The sequence below is a fragment of the Oryctolagus cuniculus genome, chromosome 4 (assembly GCF_051225735.1).
Source record: "Oryctolagus cuniculus isolate XC-2025 breed Fujian yellow rabbit chromosome 4, ASM5122573v1, whole genome shotgun sequence".
Lineage (NCBI taxonomy): Eukaryota > Metazoa > Chordata > Mammalia > Lagomorpha > Leporidae > Oryctolagus > Oryctolagus cuniculus.
Window position 1 is genome coordinate 3,569,661 of NC_142870.1, and position 21,627 is coordinate 3,591,287.

Sequence of the window (21,627 nt, forward strand, 5' to 3'; positions counted from 1 at the left end):
CTGACTGCATATTGAACTTGATTTCCTGAGGGAGACCGGAGTCTCTCGTGGTTACCGCTGTGCAGGTGGGTGTTTCCTCCGAGTGTCCCAGGGTTCTCAGACCTGAGCCATGACACGGTCACCTGTGAGCCCTCAGACAGAGCCAGCCACACCCTGGAGCCAGTCCGAAGGTCTGGGTGGGGCTGAGTTTCCTAGAAGCCTCCAGGCCGTGTGCCCCTGCCGCTTCCTGGCGCAGACCCACCGTGTACGGAGTTTGCCTGGGGTCGGCGTCCCCGTGGAGCGGCCTGCACTTTAGTCCTCCCCAAGCCCTCTCTTCCTCCAGGCCTCGGCTGGGGTTTCTTCCAGGCTCAGCAGTCTGGAGGCCCCCCCTTCTGCAGTGGGACACCGCGACTGCGGCGGGATGTTGCCCCGACAGCAGAGGCTTGGAAGCTGAGGCCTCCCACCGCCCAGGGCGGCTGTGCCGTCTGATCCTGGCTGAGAACTGCAGAGTGGCCGGGACAGGGCCCAGGGCCACTGCTCTAAGGGCCTCGGGCCGTGACACGCAGTACGAGGGCTGCAGCCACCGGGGCCCCTGCCTGGCTGCACTGTCGGCCAGGGCACAGCTCTGGGGACAGGCGGCCGCCCCGGGCCTCTCCAGCCGCAAGACCAGAGTGAGCGCCCCTTGTCCTCTGTGGTCTGCGGGGATCTTCCAAGGCCCATTTCCCACCATGCACTGGACCACAGCAGAGCTGGCGGGGGAGCAGGAGCTCGGGGTCCGGGGACACACGCACACCTCCCCAGCGTAGCCCCTGGCGTGGTGGGGTGGGCAGTCTGCCTGCCGGTCCTCCTGCTGCGGTGGTGGGCGGAGTGGGGCCAGGAGTCTGTGGGTTAGGTCTCAGGGGCAGCCCCACAGGGGACACCAGCGCCCGGCAGGAGGAACGGTGGCCTGGCAGCACACGCTGGGTGCGGCTCCCGCGAGGCCCTGCACCCGAGCCCAGACCGCAGCCCGAGCCGTGCTCAGCCGCCTGCCCAGAGGTGGTTTCCAGGGTGCGTGGCTGGACGGGCCGAGCCCTGAGGGACAGGACGTCCTCGCGGCGCCGTGCGCTGCCTTAGTCCCAGAGAGCTGGGTGTGCGGCGGCGCTCGGCGCGAGGCAGAGGCCAGAGAGAGGAGCTGTGCCCCGGGAGGTTGCCCCTGAGGGATTCACTGCCCACTGAGCGAGGAAAAGACGTTGGTGTGAAAAGTAGCCAGGACTCGAACCGTAGCGGGCAAAGCCCCTGCCTGTGGCGCCAGCATCCCATGTGGGCGCCGGTTCGAGTCCCAGCTGCTCCCCTTCCGATCCAGCTCTCTGCTGTGGCCTGGAGAAGCAGTGGAAGATGTCCAGGTGCTTGGGTCCCTGCACCCACGTGGGAGACCCAGAAGAAGCTCCTGGCTGCTGGCTTCGGATCAGCCCCGTTGCAGCCATCTGGGGAGTGAACCAGTGGGTGGAAGATCTCTGTCTCTCCCTCTCACTGTCTGTAACTCTACCTCTTAAATAAATAAATAAATAAATAAATTTTTTTTTAAGTGGTAGTCTTTATTTTAGCAGTGGAAAGAACTGCTGGTGTGAAAGGTGAAAGTCGGAGCTCATGAGGAACCCCTAACCCGAGGCCGTTCAAGTCCAGGGCTTGTATTGGAAACATTTATCTTAGGGGGAACAGGGCTTCAGGACTCCCAGCCCACAGCCGGAGGAGACCCCACCACTGTCTCCTTTTTGACACAGCGTGAGGTCTCTGCCCAGGCTGGGGAGGCCTCTGGTAGCTGTCTGTGAAACGGCTGTGGCCAAAGCGCGTCCCTAACCAGGCTCTTTCGTGCCCCGACAGGTGTCAGAGATGGCGGAAGATGGCAGCGACGAGATCATGTTCGTCTGTAAGTGACCGTGCACCTGTCCGGGACCAGCGTGCGGCCGCGGCGCCTGCTGTCTGGGCTCAGCCGCACCCGCGTGTGGTTCTGTGGAACAGAGAAGCTGGGTCAGAGTTGCAGGACTCTGCCCGCCTTCAGGAACGGGATGTAGGGCGGGAGCAGGCGCCTGCCCGGTGGTGGTGACAGGACCACTTCTCAGGGCTGCCAGCAGAGGGCGCCTTACAGGGGGCAGCGCTGGGTCGGCACAGGCTTGGAGAGCGGGGCTGTGGCTCTGTGGCCCGCCCTCACTGGTGACCTGATTCTCCTGTTCTTCACCACCCAGAGGTGGCCGTGTGGCCGCGAGTGTGCCGCCAGCAGCACCTCTTCCTGCGGGAGGGGTTCTCGTTACACACGGCACGTACTTGCCTTAGTACCTCTCGTGTCACCACACGGTGCTTGTCTTAATACCCCTGGTGCTTCTCTGTGGGTACTTGCTTTAGTACCTCTCATGTCCCCACATGGGTGCTTGCCTTAGTACCTCTTGTGTCCCCACGCAGGTGCTTCTCTGTGGGTACTTGCCTTAGTACCTCTCATGTCCCCACACAGGTGCTTGCCTTAGTACCTCTCGTGTCCCCTTGTGGGTACTTGCCTTAGTACCTCTCGTGTCCCCTTGTGGGTGCTTGTCTTAGTACCCCTGGTGCTTCTCTGTGGGTACTTGCCTTAGTACCCAGCGTGTCTCCAGGCAGGTGCTTACTGAAGGACTCTGCAGCTGTGGGGTACTGGGGGTGGTGCCCTGGCTTGCTTGCTTTGTTATGCGACTCGGGTGTGTCTCACCCGTTCAGGAGGGGTCCCAGTACCCAGGTTGCATTGTGGGGGGTCTCCGTCCCTGAATCCCGCCTGCTGACAGAAGCTTTGCCCTCTGACGCTCACCCTCTGATGCCCTGCCCTCTGACGCCCCGCCCCATGCTCTGACGCCCCACCCTCTGATGCCCCGCCCCATGCTCTGACGCCCCGCCCTCTGATGCCCCGCCCCATGCTCTGACGCCCCGCCCTCTGATGCCCCGCCCCACCCTCTGATGCCCCGCCCTCTGATGCCCCACCCCATCCTCTGACACCCCGCCCCTTGATGCCCCGCCCCATGCTCTGACACCTGCCCCTGACGCCCCGCCCCATGCTCTGATGCCCCGCCCCATGCTCTGACACCTGCCCCTGACGCCCCGCCCCATGCTCTGATGCCCCGCCCCATGCTCTGACGCCCCGCCCCATGCTCTGATGCCCCGCCCCCTGATGCCCCACCCCACCCTCTGACGCCCTGCCCCATGCTCTGACACACCACCCTCTGCCGCCCTGCCCTGACGCCCCGCCCCCTGATGCCCCACCTTCTGACACCCGCCCCCTGACGCCCCGCCCCATGCTCTGATGCCCCGCCCCATGCTCTGACACCTGCCCCTGACGCCCCGCCCCATGCTCTGATGCCCCGCCCCATGCTCTGACACCCCACCCCATGCTCTGACACCCGCCCTGATGCCCCGCCCCATGCTCTGATGCCCCGCCCCACCCTCTGACGCCCCACCCCATGCTCTGACACCCGCCCTGATGCCCCGCCCCATGCTCTGACGCCCCGCCCTCTGACACCCCACCCCACCCTCTGATGCCCTTCCCTCTGACGCCCTGCCCCACCCTCTGACACTCCACCCTCTGCCGCCCCGCCCCCTGATGCCCCACCCCACCCTCTGACGCCCGCCCTCTGACATGTGCTTGCAGGGTGTGAAGACTGCAGCCAGTACCACGACTCCGAGTGTCCCGAGCTGGGCCCAGTGGTCACGGTGAAAGACTCCTTTGTGCTGAGCAGGGCCAGGTGAGTGACCGCCCCGTGTCGCCGAGCTTCCCGGAGCTCGGGGTCCCTGGGACACCACCGTCAGCACGCGCACGGCTGCGTGGCCACACCGGTCTGTGTGTCGAGTGACGGGGCCAAGCAGGTTCCCCAGTGGCTCTTGTCTGTGTTCCCAGCCCAGAGGTGCAGTGGCAGGTGCACCCGGTGGGCGGGGGCCCAGGGCCCGCCTGGAGGTAGCCAGCGGGACTCGCTCCAGGGCTGCTCCCCCAGCCCGAGCCGCGCAGGGGAGGTGCGGGAAGTGGCAGGCACGCGGGAGGCTGGCCCGTGTGACACTGAAGGTGCCGCTGCCCTGTCAGCCTGGCTCAGCAGCCTCCGTGCGCCCCCCCAGCACACCACTTACCTGTTCTTTGCTCAGTGTGACGCAGCTTCGCGAAAGCAGAGTGCAGAGTTCATTTGCCTGAAGGTGAGAGCCGTCAGCTCCCGGAGCCTCTGGGGCCGCCCGTCGCCCACGAAAGTTCAGTTGAGGGGCCGGCGCCATGGCGCAGTAGGTTGATCCTCCACCTGTGGCGCCGGCATCCCACATGGGTGCTTGTTCGAGTCCTGGCTGCTCCTCTTCCAATCCAGCTCCCTGCTGTGGCCTGGGAAAGCAGTGGACGATGGCCCAAGTCCTTGGGCCCCTGCACCCACGTGGGAGACCCAGAAGAAGCTCCTGGCTCCTGGCTCGGATCGGTGCAGCTCCGGCTCCTGCGGCCATCTGGGGAGTGAACCAGTGGAAGGAAGACCTCTCTCTCTCTCTCTCTGTAACTCTACCTCTCAAATAAATAAAATCTTTTTTAAAAAAAAAAAAGTTCAGTTGAAAGTGCTGGTCCCATGGTGGGAGCCCTCTGGGTGGGCTCCCGGGACCCAGCACCCTGGTGTCTGCCTCCGCCTCCGCCTCTGCCTCTTTTTTTTTTTTTTCCAAAGATTTATTTATTTATTTGAAAGTTAGAGTTACAAAGAGAGAGAGAGAGAGGTCTTCCATCCCTGGTTCACTCCCCAGATGGCCACAATGGCCAGAGCTGGGCTGATCCGAAGCCAGGAGCTTCTTTCGGGTCTCCCACGTGGGTGCAGGGGCCCAAGCACTTGGGCATCTTCCACTGCTTTCCCAGGTCACAGCAGAGAGCTGGATCGGAAGTGGAGCAGCTGGGACTCGAACCGGCACCCATATGGGATGCCGGCACTGCTGGCGGTGGCTTAATCTACTATGTGTCTGGTTTTTTTTTTTTTTTTTTTTTTTTTTAAGATTTATTTGAAAGGCAAAGTTACAGAGAAAAAGGGAGAGACAGAGGAGCAAGAGGAGTCTTCCATCTACTGGTTCACCTCCCCCCACCACACCCTCGAATGGTTGCAGTGGTCAGGGTTGGGCCAGGCCAAAGCCAGGAGCCAGGATCCAGCAGCTCCATCCTGGTTTCCCACGTGGGTGCAGGGGCCCAAGCACTTGGGCCATCGTCTGCTGCTTTCCCAGGCCACAGCAGGGAGCTGGACTGGAAGTGGAGGAGCCGGGATTCCAACTGTGCCCATGTAGGATGGTGGCGTCCCAGGCTGTGGCTTAACCCACAGTGCCACAACGCCGGCCCCTCACCCCACGTGGAGTCTCCACCCGTGTCCTCGCCTCCTCCCGCACCCTGTCCCTGACGGTCTCCTAGTTCAGTGAGAAGGGCCACCTCCGCAGTGACATGGCCACCTCAGCTGGCTGGGGACTCGTGCCAGTCTTGTGCAGTTTCCTGTGACCCCCTCCCCATGTCTCCCCTCTGCTCTCCGCGTGCCCTGCATCGTGCGGTGCCCGCCGGGTGCCCGCCGTCCTCCCCGGGGTCGAACGCGTCCTTCCGTGCATGCATGGCCACCCCCAGGGGCCCAGCTGGATCTTGCCAGCCCCTCGCGGTGGGAGTTGAGCTGAGCCCCAGGGAGCCCCATGACCAGGGGAGGGAGAGGGAGTCCTCCCAGCCTCGACGTCAGCCTGGCTCCGCTCTCCCTGGGCGAGCCGTGTTCTGTCTCCCGTGGGCCTCGGCAGAGCCACCCCCAGGGCGTCCTGACCTGCCGGCCCCTGCTGCCGTGGCCGCGGGCTGGGGCCCCCGTGAGCCGCGCGTTCACTTCCAGGTCATCGCTTCCCTCCAACTTGGAGATCCGGCGGCTGGAGGACGGGGCCGAAGGCGTGTTCGCCGTCACGCAGCTGGTCAAGCGCACGCAGTTTGGGCCGTTCGAGTCCAGGAGGGTCGCCAAGTGGGAGAAGGAGTCAGCGTTTCCCCTCAAGGTGAGCGCCGCTGCCCGCAGGCGTGCGGGAAGCCGCCGTGGCCACCCCGCGGCAACGCCGTGCCAGTGCCTTGGCAAAGCCCCTGAAGCTGTGGCTCTGCTTAGCTTCCAGGAAAATGTTCCGTGTTTTTCACTGGTTTTCCTAGTCCAGGAGCCTGATGGGTAAGTCGGTGCTTTGTAGTGATCGGTGTTGCACTGGAGAGCGGTCCGAGCCGAGCTGTGTGCGGAGGGCGCCCGGCAGGCTGGCGTTGGGCGGCGTCTTGATCGCACACCTGCACAGAGTGGGGGTGGCCCTGCCGAGCTTCTTGTCCGGGCAGCGAGGGGACACAGCCGATGATGGCAGAACAGCTGGCGAGAGACGCGGCCTGAGCCCGGCGGAGGGAGCCAGTGGCCGTGGGCTTCGGCCATGGGCTTCGGCCGTCCTCTGGGAAGCTGAGCTTACAGGACCATCTCGGCAGCAAGCAGAAGGAAGGGCACTGGGTTTACTGATGAGAGAGAGAACAGGGGGGAGGGGAGCGAGAGGGCGGAGACCCGGCTGCAGAAGGCAGCTGGCCGCGGGCCTGCTGGGGACGCACCGGCGACCAGGGCCCTTGGGGAGAAGTCGTCCGTGCCCACCGGGTGTCATTCCCGTTCCCTGATCCTGAGGGTCGGCCTCGGGGATTGCGTGGGTTGGGGGCCCACCCCGGCCGCCGGCAGCCGTGTGCTCCAGGCAGTTTCCCAAAGCCCCCAGAGCCAAGGGCTGTGGGCTGGGCACCCGCCTCCCGGGACCCCTGCCTCCTCCCCCCACTCCACGGGCGCTGTCCTTTGAGGGGCTCCTCCAGGAGGGTCTCCGTGGAGGTGAGAGGTCGCCTAAGTGAGGAGCGAGAGTCCATCAGAGGACAGGGCGTGAACCCCCCCCCCAACACACACACGTGGGGTTAGGGGTTAGTTTGGCTTTCAGAATGTTTGCTCCCGCCCCGCCCCTACCTGCAGCACTGCTGGGCCCCAGGAGGGGCGGCTTAGAAAGTGCAAGGAGCTTTGCCGATGCCGCCCGGCGCGCTCGTAACAGGGCCAGGAGTGGGACTCAGCTGTCCCCGGTGCCCACGCGTGTCCAGTTCACAGCTGCACCGAGCAGAGAGGCTAGCGTCCCAGGAATGTCACGGGCTGTGAGTGGGCATGTAGTAGCGTCCCTTAGGCCATGCCATGCCCACTGGGAACCAATGCAAGGGTGCAAGCCCTCCCCACGGGCAGGAGTGGAACTCAGCTGTCCTGACCGTCCCTGACGGTCCCCAGGCCGGGTGCAGAGCTCGGGTCCCTGTGTCCTTGTGGAACGCGAGTGGATTGTAGGCATCTGGTGCCACCGGGCCACGTGTGGAGCGCAGGCGTCCGGGGACGGAGGTGTCCTGGTGAAACAGCGCCCTCTGCTGGTGTCTCCTGCTTCCTCCTGCCTGCGGCCAGCCTGGCCGGGCTCAGCCGGGGTCCGCCTGGTGCCCTCCACCCGTGGACGGCCGTGTCTGGGCCTGGCCCTGCCTGTGTAACCCGCCCCCCCGCCCCGGTGGGCGGGGCTTGCCCTCAGGTGTTCCAGAAAGACGGGCACCCCGTGTGCTTCGACACCTCCAACGAGGACGACTGCAACTGGATGATGCTGGTGCGGCCGGCGGCCGAGGCCGAGCAGCAGAACCTCACCGCCTACCAGCACGGCGGCGACGTGTACTTCACCACCTCGCGGGACATCCCTGCCGGCACCGAGCTGCGCGTGTGGTACGCCGCCTTCTACGCCAAGAAGATGGACAAGCCCATGCTGCGGCCGGCCTGCCCCGGCGTCCACGGTACCCCGACCCCAGGCCTGGCGGGAAGCTGTGCTGGGGGTGGGGGGTTGGGCAGCGGGCCCCACCCTGGCCGGGAGCTGTGCCGGGGGTGCGGGCGGCCGGCCCCACCCCGGCCAGTCCTTGCTGAGACTCGGGTCAGCGGGCAGCTCCGCCCTGGACGGAGCACAGCCAGGGCCCAGCTCTGCCCCGGGCGCTCCGCCCAGCGGCCCCTCCCAGTCCTGCAGGTGGGAGCGTGGTTCCCATGTGGGGGCAGAGGGAGCAGCCCAGAGAGGGGCAGGAACTGGCCCAAGGTCACGGTGCAGTACAGGCAGCACCGGCTGCAGTGTTGGCGCTGTCCACAGGGCCCGTGTGTGTGTGTGTGTGTGTGTGTGTGTGTGTGAGTACACGCATGAGCAGACGTGCATGTGTGCCAGTGTCCACGCGTGTGGCCGAGCCTGTGTGTATATGCACACCAGTGTGTGTACTTGCAGGTGCACGTGTATCTGTGTGTGTGTGGGTGCACACACGTGTGTTAATGTGTGTTCACAGGCCTAGGCGTGGCCCCATGAACCATTTGCCCAAGTCCTTGCTGCTGTAGGAACCAACTGCGGTGCCACGACTAACCAGGGTCCGAGGCGTCGTGTTGTTCGTGTGGGGCTCCCTGCTGGGTTTTGAATCTCCCTTATCCCCGTGGGGGAGGGTCTTCACGTTACCCGGGAAACCCTGTGGAATCACCGGTATGTGCTGGAGCGTGACCTCAGAGCACGGTTTCCCTTGTCGGGGCCTCGTGCCGCCAGGGGGAGCCGGCGTGGTTCGTGGTTGCCATGGAGATCGGCTGCTCAAGGGGCGACACTGGCTTGGCTGCTGCGACCCCGCAGCGACCGGGGTCTCACGTGAAAGTCAGCTCCCTGCTCTCGCAGTGCGGTCCAGGCAGCCATGGAGAACGATTCTTGACACGTTTGGAACCTTCTGGTCTGTGCTGGGTTGATTCCTTGTAAGTGAGGTTTTCAGTAATGCCCCCAGGTCAGGGGAGTGCAGGAGCCTGAGATGGCCACAGGGTGTCCTGGGCTGCCCCAACAGATGCCACCCGCGGGGAGCTTGGCCCCAGAAACGCATCCCCCCAGCTCGAGGCTGGGGGTCCGAGGGCACGGCGTTGGCGGGCTTGGATTCCCCAGGGTCTCAGGGAGAGCGTCTGTCTCCGGCCCCCAGCTCCTGGCGCTGCCAGCCTTCTGGGCCGGGGCGTGCGTCACCCCACCCCCCGCTTCTGTCTTCTCCCTGTGTCTCTGTGTCTCGGCCTCATAAGGACAGGGGGTGGCTCTGTCCAGTGTGACCCCACCTTGAACCCCCCTGCAAAGATCCTGTTGCCAAGGTTCTAGGCAGGCTTGGGTTCTGGGGGCCCCGTGGAGCCCACTGCTGGCTGGTGAGGGCTGGTGGCATGGGAGCTGCTGGGGTGCTGGCAGGAACGTGGGTGGGGGCTGCAGGACGAGGGTGCGCCCTCTGCAGACACCCAGGACGACCACGCGCCGTGTGCAGAGTTCCGTGTGTTGATAGCCAAGGGCACAAGATCAGGAGAGCTCAACCCTCCCTTCCGGCACCCAGGCCCCGCCCCTCGGCTTTGCTGATCCCGCTACCCGGCCTGCCCTGGGGCAGCGCCCACTTGCTCAGAGCCACAGTGGGGCTGGGTTCCCCGGGCAGCTTCCACGTCGCTGAGATCTGGGCCTGGGTTTCTCATGTCCTCAAGGCCTGGGCAGCGGCCACTCTGTGCCCGTGACCGGCTCTAACTGCCCGTCACAGCGGGGTGTGGTCATTAGAGGCTGCCTTGAGTCCTGGATGACGTCACAGCCCTCACGGCTCGCAAGGTCAAAGTCAGAGGTCACTGCCTTTGTTGGAGTAGTGGTTCTGAGTGCTCTTCCCGTGCTGGGAAACCCTTTAAACCGGAACTGAGCCTGAAATGCATTTTAGCACAGTTAGCCGGGACCGCGGGGGGCAGCAGAGCCACCTCCCGCCCGAGGGGACCCTGGGGTGGCCCGTGACTCCTGTGCACGCGGCAATGGTCAGACCGGATCTTGGTGTGAGCGGAGTGCGGGCTCACTCTGAGCACACCCCACCCGCCGCTGGCTTCTGACCGGGGAAGGGAGTGAGTGACTCGGGGACTGAAGCCGAGAGAGGTGCGTCCTGTGGCTGTCGCTTCTGGCTGGGACGCACGGCAGCAGGTGTTTCTGGAAAAGCCGAGTCATTGGCGCTGGTGAATTGGTTGGTTGTTGCATTCCTTGTGTTCTCTCTACCTGTGGAATGCCCACCACGCCCTCCAGCACCGACACTCTGGGCAGACGGTACCTGGGGTCCCACCTGCCCCAGGCCTCCCTGGAACCCACCCACGCCCTTCCCCAGCCCCCAGGAGGCGCCCAGGGCACAGCACCATTCTGGAAGGGGCGCGCCTAGCACCTTGCCCAGCTGACGCCAGGTGTGGGAGCCCCCACCGCCTGCTACTTAGGAACTGTGTCTCAATAGATGATGGGTTCCGGGGAGGGGTGAGAAGCCTCAGAGCTGGGGCCTGCGTGATCCTGGCCCCAGGTTCAGCGTGTGCAGGGCTGGGGGCCTGCGTAACCCTGGAGCAGGTTCAGTGTGCAGGGCTGGGGGCCTGCGTGACCCTGGCCCCAGGTTCAGCGTGTGCAGGGCTGGGGGCCTGCGTAACCCTGGAGCAGGTTCAGTGTGCAGGGCTGGGGGCCTGCGTGACCCTGGAGCAGGTTCAGCGTGTGTAGGGCTGGGGGCTGCGTGACCCTGGAGCAGGTTCAGCGTGTGCAGGGCTGGGGGCTGCGTGACCCTGGAGCAGGTTCAGCGTGTGCAGGGCTGGGGGCTGCGTGACCCTGGAGCAGGTTCAGTGTGCAGGGCTGGGGGCCTGCGTGACCCTGGAGCAGGTTCAGTGTGCAGGGCTGGGGGCCTGCGTGACCCTGGCCCCAGGTTCAGCGTGTGCAGGGCTGGGGGCCTGCGTGACCCTGGAGCAGGTTCAGTGTGCAGGGCTGGGGGCTGCGTGACCCTGGCCCCAGATTCAGCGTGTGCAGGGCTGGGGGCTGCGTGACCCTGGCCCCAGGTTCAGCGTGTGCAGGGCTGGGGGCCTGCGTGACCCTGGAGCAGGTTCAGTGTGCAGGGCTGGGGGCCTGCGTGACCCTGGAGCAGGTTCAGTGTGCAGGGCTGGGGGCCTGCGTGACCCTGGAGCAGGTTCAGTGTGCAGGGCTGGGGGCCTGCGTGACCCTGGAGCAGGTTCAGCGTGTGCAGCGCTGGGGGCCTGCGTGATCCTGGCCCCAGATTCAGCGTGTGCAGGGCTGGGGGCTGCGTGACCCTGGCCCCAGGTTCAGCATGTGCAGGGCTGGGGGCTGTGTGACCCTGGCCCCAGGTTCAGCGTGTGCAGGGCTGAGGGCCTGCGTGATCCTGGCCCCAGGTTCAGTGTGTGCAGGGCTGGGGCCTGCGTGACCCTGGAGCAGGTTCAGTGTGCAGGGCTGGGGCCTGCGTGACCCTGGCCCCAGGTTCAGCGTGTGCAGGGCTGGGGGCCTGCGTGACCCTGGAGCAGGTTCAGTGTGCAGGGAGGACTGCATCGTCCAGGCAGTGAGGACTTGGCTTTGGGTGCCGGCAGTGTGACAGTTGCTGGGGGAGGGTGAAGCCCTGTGGCCGTTACTGCGCCTCTCACCCGGGGGTGGGCAGAGCCGGGCGTCCTCGGAGTGCTTCCCCCAGAAGCTGCTGGGTGCCGTGGCCGGACCCATCCAGTGGTCACTGTCTCGTTGTGTCTGGTTGTGTCCTGCACGTTCGCTCCTTCCTGACGTCAGTCAGTCTCCCAGCTTGGCGGAGCCGGGCTCCAGATAGTCTCCGCTTACGTGGCTCTGCTTGGGGGCTGTGGAGGCGGCGCGTGTCCATCGGCTCGTACGTGGGTCCTCTCTGCCATGCTGGCAGGGCCGGCAGCTCCCAGGCAGCCCTGCGGCCGAGAGGGGCACGGCAGGTGCTGCGCTGGCGCCGGGTGCACCAGGCCAAGATGGGGGTGGGGCCCGTGCTGCAGTACAGGCGCGGCCCTAGGGGCAGTGACACTCCTACAAGTCGGCCATGCGCCTCGGTCCCGGGAGCAGGTTCACTTCTCCAGCTGTGTTTCTGCTGGGCTCCCAGTGAGGGGGTTTCCTTGCCCCCGGAGGGTCAGGGACCCTCCCTGGTCCGCGTGGGCGGCAGCATGGGCTGAGCTGATGTCATCAGTAGGTGTCAGAATCATGTTCTAGAAGAAACAAGCACAGCGTGTTTCACAGCACGGGGACTGTGAATGCAGCGTGACCATGGTCACGCGGAGCCACGTGCCTGTGAGTGGCGTGGCCACAGGCGCTTGTGGCTGGCATGACCATGGGGACGTGTGGCTGGCGTGACCACGTGTGTGTGTGGTTGGCATGACCACATGTGTGTGTGGCTGGCATGACCACAGTGCCTCTGAGTGGCGTGGCCTCGGGCACATGTGGCTGGCGTGACCATGGTGCCTGTGAGGGGCGTTTTCTAGTGTTTCTGAAAGACCGGCAGTGGTGACGTCGGTCTACACCCTGCAGACCTCGCTGGTGCCCATGTGGGGTCCAGGGACCATGGCGGTTGTACACCATGGTGTGGGCTCCCCCTGGGCGCAGGAGGCTCTGCCCTGAGGTCAGGTCCTCCCTCCCCACGTGGCCCCTTCGGTTCTTGTCTTTCCCAGAGGGAGCAGCACGTTCCCTGTGGCCGGGGTCTTGGCGTCCTTGCTGCCGAGTTCCGGGGCATGGCTGCCACCGCGGGTTCTGTGGGACAGCAGCAGGCACGGGGCCACCTGGCGGCTCAGGTTCCACGCCTCTTGTTGCATGAGCCAGTGAGAGGTTGGGGGGTGAAATGCGGGTCCTGGGGGGGGCGCTTCTTCCTTGGAGTCCTAGGAGGGGCTGTGTGTGGTCCCGTCTGGCCGCAGGACAGGGCCTGCAGCGGGCGGCTCTGCGTCCACTCTGCTCAGCTCCCGCACGTGCGTGGGAGGCCGAGGGCGGTGCCTGGAGCCAGAAGCACTCATGAGGTCGCCATCAGGACGAGCCCCCGGCCCTGGGCTGAGGCTTCCCAGGGCGGGGGGGCGGCGAGCCCTCGGACATCATGTTTTCCCCTCTTGTCTCCTGCAGCTGCCGGCACCCCGGAAAGCAGCGCCCCCGCCGAGTCAGAGCCTGGCCAGTGGGCGTGCAAGGTGTGCTCGGCCACCTTCCCTGAGCTGCAGGTCCTGAACGGTGAGCTCTGGGTGTGCACTCGGGCTGGGCCCCTCAGACCTACGCCCTCTCCTCCCTGCAGAGTCACTGGGACCAGGGCCTTGGGGCTTCCTCCGCCCAAACTCAGGGGCGCTCAGCAGGCGGGTGGGTGGGTGCCAGCACCGTGTGGGCCCCTCCATTTTCTCGGCTTCCCCTCCCATTGCCCCTTTATCTGCAGACCGGCCCAGGTCCACTCTTCCACCTAAGGTGGCCAGGAAGCAGCTGGTTCCCTCCCCAGTTCTGCGGAGCCCCAGGGGATTCCTGGGGGAGTGGCTTTCTGTAGTAAAGACAGGTGGCAGGTGTCAGTCAGGGGAGCCGGGGCGGGATCCCAGGTGAGTGCAGTGTGCCTGTGCCTGGAGGCCCTGGCCCTGAACTTGTGAGGGTGTGAGCGAGGGGTCGTGGGGCAGGTGATCAGCACCAGGCCGATGGGCAGAATGTTCCGGAGCCCGTGAGAAGTTTGCAGGCAGCTACGCAGAAGTGGGCAGTGCGCAGTCTGCGCCCGCTGCGGTCTTCAGGCGGCAGAGCAGAGAGCGGAGCAGAGGCAGGGCCGGCGGGCGGACGTCTGTGTGACCCTGGGGAGACCCCAGCTCCCTGCCGTCTCCCCCAGATCCCCCCACATGGCTGCTCCCGGCGAGACCCCAGCTCCCTGCCATCTCCCCAGATCCCCCCACATGGCTGCTCCTGCGAGACCCCAGCTCCCTGCCGTCTCCCCAGATCACCCCACATGGCTGCTCCCGCGAGACCCCAGCTCCCTGCCGTCTCCCCAGATCACCCCACATGGCTGCTCCCGCGAGACCCCAGCTCCCTGCCGTCTCCCCAGATCACCCCACATGGCTGCTCCCGCGAGACCCCAGCTCCCTGCCATCTCCCCAGATCCCTCCCCCCACATGGCTGCTCCTGCGAGACCCCAGCTCCCTGCCGTCTCCCCCAGACCCCCCCCACATGGCTGCTCCCGCGAGACCCCAGCTCCCTGCCGTCTCCCCCAGATCCCCCCCCACATGGCTGCTCCCCGCAGGCCAGCAGAGCTCGGGGGTCGCGTGTGCAGGGGACCCCAAGTCGGGCTTCACCCTTTCAGCTACCTGCTCACGCCCTCCTCCCTGGGCGGGGGTGGGGGCTAGGGAATCTCTAGGAACTGCTGTTGGGGGGCAGCCTGAGGGGCCAGGGCAGTGGCCACGGCCCTCTGTGGGGATGGAGTGGGGAGGCCGAGGGGCCACGATGTCGTGACCACGCCCCTCCGGTTTGCGTGAGGGGTGAGGCTGCAAACTTGTCGTGAGAACAGGGCGCTGTAAAAATAAAAATCAGAGACCAGGAAGCAACTGAAGGTGACGTGTGGTGGGTGGCTGCCCCGAGGAGCCTCCCGGAGAGATGGGCGTGCAGCGACCACTCCTGGAGCAAAGCTGAGAAGGCGTGAGGGGCCAGGGGCGCAGCGTTCCCCAGGGAGGCGAGAGGGGCAGGGGAACCTTGGCATGAGGGGCGTGGCTGAGGGGTCCGCCCTGTGAGCGGCAGGGAGTGAACGTGACCCACAGGGAGCCACGTGCAGGAAGTGTAGGGTCGAAAGGAGTCACCAATGGCGCTAGGCCGCCACCCGCAACGCAGCTTTTCCCAGGAACAGTGGTTCAATCCCAGCTGCGCCACTTCCGATCCAGCTCCCTGCTAAAGGCCTGGGAAGGACGGCCCAGTGCTTGGGTGTGGGTGTGGGAGGGGCACCTGTCACTGTCCCTGCTGGGTGTCGGTGTGGGTGTGGGAGGGGCACCTGTCACTGTCCCTGCTGGATGTGGGTGTGGGTGTGGGAGGGGCTCCCGTCAGTGTCACTGCTGGGTGTGGGTGTGGGAGGGGCTCCCGTCAGTGTCACTGCTGGGTGTGGGTGTGGGAGGGGCTCCCGTCAGTGTCACTGCTGGGTGTGGGTGTGGGAGGGGCTCCCGTCACTGTCCTTGCTGGGTGTGGGTGTGGGAGGGGCTCCCGTCACTGTCCCTGCTGGGTGTGGGTGTGGGAGGGCTCCCGTCAGTGTCACTACTGGGTGTGGGTGTGGGAGGGGCTCCCGTCAGTGTCACTGCTGAGTGTGGATATGGGTGTGGGAGGGGCTCCCCTCACTGTCACTACTGGGTGTGGGTGTGGGAGGGGCTCCCGTCAGTGTCACTGCTGGGTGTGGGTGTGGGTGTGGGTGTGGGAGGGGCTCCCGTCAGTGTCACTGCTGGGTGTGGGTGTGGGTGTGGGAGGGGCTCCCGTCAGTGTCACTGCTGGGTGTGGGTGTGGGTGTGGGAGGGGCTCCCGTCAGTGTCACTGCTGGGTGTGGGTGTGGGTGTGGGAGGGCTCCCGTCAGTGTCACTGCTGGGTGTGGGTGTGGGAGGGGCTCCCGTCAGTGTCACTGCTGAGTGTGGGTGTGGGTGTGGGAGGGGCTCCCTCACTGTCCCTGCTGGCTGTGGGCGGGGCTCCCTCACTGTCCCTGCTGGGTGTGGGTGTGGGAGGGGCTCCCTCACTGTCCCTGCTGGCTGTGGGTGTGGGCGGGGCTCCCTCACTGTCCCTGCTGGCTGTGGGTGTGGGTGTGGGAGGGGCTCCCGTCAGTGTCACTGCTGGGTGTGGGTGTGGGACGGGCACCTGTCACTCTTCCCTCCTTGCAGAACATCTCTTGGGCCACTTGGAGCACACCAAAAGCCTTCCTCCAGGCAGCCAGAGCGAGGCGGCCGCGGAGAAGGAGCCGGAAGCGCCGCGGGGGGAGCCTGCGGCCGTGCCCGAGGGCAGGAGCGCCAAAGAGCCAAAGAGAAAGCCTCGGAGGGGCCGGAAGCCCAAAGCGGCCAGGACCGAGCAGTCGCTCGGCCTCACGGAAGACAAGGAGCCGGCAGGTGGGGCTGGGCCCCGAGGGAGTGCCGCGTGGGCACGGTCCTCCCTGGGCCGGACCCGGCGCTCTGGGCCTGCCGTAGGGGCGCCCCCACCGTGAGCAGGAGCCTCTCCTTCCCCGGCCTCTCCCTGCTCTCCCCTTGTTGTCGGGCCCGGGACTGCTGGCTTCCCGTCCACGGCATCGTGGGGCACACCTCCACGTGCGTCCCCCCATCGCTGCTTTCCAAGCAGAGCTCCGTCCCGTGTGGGTGCAGGTGGGCGTGTGGCTGTCCTCAGGCCCCCACGGGAGTCGGTGCTGTGACTGCAGCGCCTGGTTGGGTGTGGAGGGCTGTGTGACCTCACCCTGTGGGTGTGGGTCCCTGCCAGGCTCTTGTCCGGGTGCTGTCGTGTCACACCCGCCCGAGTGACAGCAGGGACACCACTCCTCTGAGAGTGGGAACTCCTTCATCGTCCTCAGAGCGAAAAGGACGAACTCAGAAGGGGGCGTTTGGCGACCACTCTTAGCTTCCGCCCTTTCTCCCGGGTTCTCTCGGCTCCCAGGCCCTGTGGGCCGTGCCAGTGGTAGGAGGAGGGGCTGAGGGAGCCCTGGGGGAGCCCTGCCCTTCTGGGAACAGGGAGAAGCGGGCGATGGCGTGGCCGTGCCACTGAGTGCCCGTGGCCGTCAGGGGCCGTCCAGCAGGGGGCTGCGTGGCCTGTGGGCCCCGCCTGGCCTCGCGAGTGCTGGGCTCAGCCGGGGCCGTGTGTGCGGAAGGTCTTCGGCTTTCTGAGCATCCGCGAGGTGGATCGCCCACTACCAGACCTCTCCAGGGTGGGTTTACGAGGTGGCGAGGTGCCGCTGCGTGCCCACAGCCCAGACTGAAGTCGTGTTGTGCCACTGTTGTTTTAGACTCCCCGGTCACAGTCGTCTGGGCGACTGCAGGCTGACGGGCACAGCCTCGGTTCTCTCCGTGTCCGTCTTAGCCATTGTGCCCGCGCCTTGGGCCGCCGCTGGCCCTCTGTCCCCGCTGCCGCGGCCCTGCCCGCTGGTGACCGGCTTGTCGCGTCCCCTTCGCACAGAGCGGGTGGCAGAGATCGTCACCGAGGTCCCGCCGGACGAGCCTGCGAGCGCGCCGCCCGACGAGCGCTTCATGGAGCTGGTGTTCGGGAAGTTCACGGCCGGCACGAGCGACGGCAGCGCGGTGCCGAAGTAAGGAACCCTGGGTGCCCGGGCCCCGCACGGTGGCCGCGTCCCTGCTGGGGCCGGGCGCTGCCCAGTCCTAGAGGGTCAGGCTTCATTTCTTGGCTGGGAGCAGCCGGAAGCTTCTGGGACTCAGGCGTTAGAGTGTAAACACCTAGAAAAACACAAGTTTTCCTGCAGTGGGTAAATGTATGTAAGATAAAATGTACCATCTGCTTTTTCCTTTTTTAAAAAAATATTTAGTTATTTAAAAGAGAGAGGCGGGGAGGACAGAGACAGAAAGTCTTTTTTTTTTTAAGATTTATATATTTATTATTTGAAAGTCAGAGTTACACAGAGAGAGAGAAGAGGCAGAGAGAGAAAGAGAGAGAGAGAGGTCCTCCATTCCCTCCCCAGTTGGCTGCAACGGCTGGAGCTGCACCAATCCGAATCCAGGAGCCAGGAGCTTCTTCCGGGTCTCCCATGTGGGTGCAGGGGCCCAAGGACTTGGGCCATCTTCTACTGCTTTCCCAGGCCATAGCAGAGAGCTGGATTGGAAGACGAGCAGCTGGGACTAGAACCGGTGCCCATATGGGATGCCGGCGCTGCAGGCCAGGGTCTTAACCCACTGTGCCACAGCGCCAGCCCCAAGAGAAGTCTTCTATCCCCTGGTTCACTCCCTGCATGGCTGGAATGGCCAGGGCTAGGCCAGGCTGAAGCCAGGAGCTCCATCCGGGTCTCCCATGTAGGCACCAGAGGCCCAAGCACTTGGGCCATCGTCTGCTGCTTTCCCAGGCCACAGCAGGGAGCTGGATGGGAAGAGGAGCAGCTGGGACTTGAACCGGCGCCCACACGGGATGCGGGCTCTACCCGCTGCGCCACGACGCGGCCCCCTCTGGCTGTCGTTCACCTGTCTGCTTGTCGGGCGGGCAGGTTCAGCCACCACCAGAACAGCACCGTGGCCCTCAAGCGGAGCCTGATCCTGTCCAACCGGCACGGCCTCCGGCGCAGGCTGAGCAAGCAGCTGGCGGGGCCGCAGCGCGTGTACCAGTGCGGCGCCTGCAGCAAGGTCTTCCAGAACAGCAGCAACCTGAGCCGGCACGTGCGCTCGCACGGTGAGTGCCCCGCCCCCCCGGGACGCCCTGGCCGGTGAGTGCCCCGCCTGGTGAGTGCCCCGCCCCGCCCGGGACGCCCTGGCCGGTGAGTGCCCCGCCCGGTGAGTGCCCCGCCCGGGATGCCCTGGCCAGTGAGTGCCCCGCCCGGGACGCCCTGGCCGGCCGACGGGCGCGCCGCTGCCTCCGCCCCGGCCTGTCCCCTGACCTCGGCCGGGACCCCGCAGGCGACAAGCTCTTCAAGTGCGAGGAGTGTGCCAAGCTGTTCAGCCGCAAGGAGAGCCTGAAGCAGCACGTGTCCTACAAGCACAGCAGGAACGAGGTGGGCGGGCCGTGGACGGGGGGGTCGTGGGGGGCAGGCTGTGGATGGGGGCCGTGGGGGGTGGGCCGTGGACGGGGGGCGTGGAGGGCGGGGCGTGGATGGGGGCGTGGACAGGGGCCGTGGGGGCAGGCCGTGGGGGGCGGGCCATGGATGGGGGCCATGGGGGCAGGCCATGCACGGGGGCCGTGGACGGGGGGGGCGTGGGGGCAGGCCGTGGATGGGGGCCGTGGACGGGGACCGTGGGGGGCAGGCCGTGGGGGGGCCGTGGGGGGCGGACCATGGATGGGGGGCGTGGGGGTGGGCCGTGGGTGGGGGGCGTGGGGGCGGGCCATGGACGGGGGCCGTGGGGGCGGGCTGTGGATGGGGGCCGTGGGGGGTGGGCTGTGGATGTGGGCCCTGAGGGTGTGCCGTGGACAGGGGCTGTGGGGGGTGGGCCGTGGATGGGGGCCATGGGGGCGGGCCGTGGATGGGAGCCATAAGGGTGGTCCGTGGATGGGGGCGTGGGGGTGGGCTGTGGATGGGGGTGTGGGGGCGGGCCGTGGATGGGTGCCATGGGGGCGGGCCGTGGATGGGGGTCATGAGGGTGGGCCATGGACGGGGGGCGTGGGGGCAGGCCGTGGATGGGGGCCATGACAGGTGCCGTGAATGGGGGGCATGGGAGTGGGCCGTCAGTGGGGGCCCTGGGGGCGGGCCGTGGGGGCGGGTCGTGGACGGGGGCGTGGGGACAGGCCGTGGATGGGTGCCCTGGGGGTGGGCCGTGGGTGGGGGCCATGAGGGTGGGCCGTGGATGGGGGGCGTGGGGGCAGGCCATGGACGGGGGCCCTGGGGGTGGGCCGTGGGCGGGGGCCCTGGGGGTGGGCCGTGGGTGGGGGCCATGGGGGCGGGTCATGGACGGGGGCACAGGGGCGGGCCGTGGACAGGTGCCCTGGGGGCGGGCTGTGGGGGGCTGTTCTGGGGCCAGACGGGGGGATCCTGGGTGCCCTACGTGGGGTAGGGGAGAGCCCGGCCGGCTCGCTGACGCTGCCGTGTCCGGCCAGGTTGACGGTGAGTTCCGCTACCGCTGCGGCACCTGCGAGAAGACCTTCCGCATCGAGAGCGCGCTGGAATTCCACAACTGCAGGACAGGTGAGCGGGCGCTGGCGCTGCCTCCAGGGACGGTTTTTGTGTGTCGGCTTCTGTCCAGCAGAAGCCCATGGCCGGGCTGTGCTGGGCGCTACCTCTCGGGGGCGTGCAGCCAGCGGGTCAGCCGGTCGTCATGGAAACATGCATGATGCCCTCGGGGTGCGGCGCTGGGGGGACAGGCCTCCCTGTTTCCCACAGTGCCTCCCAGCGATGATCGCACAAGGCCGAGCACTGGACAGTCACCGGGCTAAGAGGAGGAGGTCCCTGGGGTCTTTGTGTTCCACGCCCTAGGGCTCCTGGCAAGCCGGGGCCGGGGGGCAGTTGGCTTAGAGACCCACTGGGGCAGCCCTTGATGCCCACTGCGTTCCCGTTGGGTGCTCCGTGTCATGTGCTCCGTGTCACGTGCTGCGTGTCAGCTGCTGTCGGGGTGCTGGCTGGCCATCCCCAAGTCCCTTCCCCAGCGTCGGCCGAACCTCCCTGCTCCCCGGCCTGGGGCCGCCGCTCGTAGGCCCTGGAGGAAGCTGCTGCCGTGTGTGCCGTGGTGCCCACGGTGGGTCCTTGGTCGGTCGGCCTGTCCTGCCTTGAGGGCTCCCAGCTGGGCTGAGGCTCCTTGCACCTGTGTCCACGTGTCCCTCCTCCCGTGGCAGGGTTCTGAGCGGCAGGCAGGAGCTGTGTTTCCCAGAGCGCCGCAGGCCCTGGGCCCGTGGAAGCAGTGGCGCCAGAAACTGCCAGAGGGACTGGCGTGCTGCTCCCTGAATTCTGAGCCCTTCCGTCTCAAGTGTTCCCAAGATTTGGGGTGCAGCCCTGCGCTCCCATTGGGTGCAGCACGCGCAGACAGACTGAGCCTCCGTTGTGTGCTGCCCAGGCTCAGGGTCCCGGTCCCTTGCCAGGGGCCGCGGGGGTGGGGGCGTCGGGAAGGGAAGTCCGTCCTTGGCCTTGGCTATTTCTGCAGAGGCGCGGCCGCCTGCCCTGGCCAGCCGCCGGTGGCAGAGTGGACTGACGGCGCTGAGCCGTGCCCCCGTTCCCGTCCAAGGCGGCCTCCTTCTGCAGCTGAAGTTTCAGGCTGAGCACTGCGCACAGTGGCGTCAACGCTGCCCGTGTGCTGCTAGCGCCCTCTGGCAGCACTGAGGCTGAGCGAGCGTGGGCACCCCCGGCCATTAGACCGAGCATTTGCGCAAGGAGGGGAGACGCTTGTACACGCGTGGGCTGCTGGGTGTCTCTCAGGCCCACTCACCGGACCGTCTTCCTGGGGCGGGGGCCGCGTAACTCATGCAGGCGTTCCCCATACCGCCTGGGGGACAGCGAGGTGCAGACGCCAACCCCCCGCAGCTGGGCTCCCCTAGAAATCCTCTCTCCGCCCCGGGGACCTGCGCCCGCCCTTCATCAGATGGGATTGCAGGAGGCCCTGCCCACCGTGCTTACTGTAGCCTGGTCAGGGACCTCCGGCAGCAGGTGGGGGGAGGTGTGTGCCTGCGAGAGGGGCAGGAGTGAGGCAGCCCGCGTCCGCCACCTCCGCGGGCTGCCAGGTCCCAGGACCGGGGCGGGGGGGCGCCTGCCCTGAGCTGAGGAGCAGGCCCGGGTTGTGGGGTGGGGGTGGCGTTGGTGGCTCGGTGGAACAGCACGTGAAGGTGTGGCCATGCACTGGGTGCTGTTGGTGCGCCCAGAACTCGTGCCAAGAACCATCATTCATTCAGGAGAGAAACCTCCCGTGTTAGTCTCGTCCGTGGTCCTGTAACGAAACACCCGAGGCAGGCTAGCTGCATGAAGAAAACAGGTTCCGGGGTTCACACTCCCAGGATCGGGGGCCCTGTGGGCTCAGCCTCTGTGGGGGCCTGAGTGACGGTCATGGTGAGAGACCGCGTTCCCTGGCTCCTGGAACATCTGGCTCTTGGGAGGACACCTTTAATCCCTATAGTTGGCTTAGGGACCGCCCACTGGGCCCCTCCTCTTAAAGGGCCCACGTCCCGTCAAGCCACCCTGAGAACCAGGCCCCTGACCACCTGTGGGAGGCACTGCAGCTGCTGTGTTATCTGCCCATT

At 66.3% G+C, this 21,627-nt stretch overlaps 1 protein-coding gene across 4 annotated transcripts in view; it reads left to right on the forward strand.

Moving 5' to 3' along the window:
* PRDM15 (PR/SET domain 15) overlaps window positions 1-21,627 on the forward strand; it is a 64,044-nt gene that overhangs the window by 19,260 nt on the left and 23,157 nt on the right. For all 4 annotated transcript variants that reach the window (XM_070073125.2, XM_070073127.2, XM_070073126.2 and 1 more), the window contains exons 2-11: window positions 1,840-1,885; window positions 3,623-3,716; window positions 5,829-5,982; window positions 7,537-7,789; window positions 12,922-13,023; window positions 15,660-15,881; window positions 16,933-17,062; window positions 17,966-18,147; window positions 18,372-18,466; window positions 19,504-19,591. In XM_070073125.2, coding sequence (XP_069929226.1) covers window positions 1,849-1,885; window positions 3,623-3,716; window positions 5,829-5,982; window positions 7,537-7,789; window positions 12,922-13,023; window positions 15,660-15,881; window positions 16,933-17,062; window positions 17,966-18,147; window positions 18,372-18,466; window positions 19,504-19,591 — 1,357 coding nt within the window. In that variant the 5' untranslated portion in view covers window positions 1,840-1,848. The remainder of the gene's footprint in view (window positions 1-1,839; window positions 1,886-3,622; window positions 3,717-5,828; window positions 5,983-7,536; window positions 7,790-12,921; window positions 13,024-15,659; window positions 15,882-16,932; window positions 17,063-17,965; window positions 18,148-18,371; window positions 18,467-19,503; window positions 19,592-21,627) is intronic.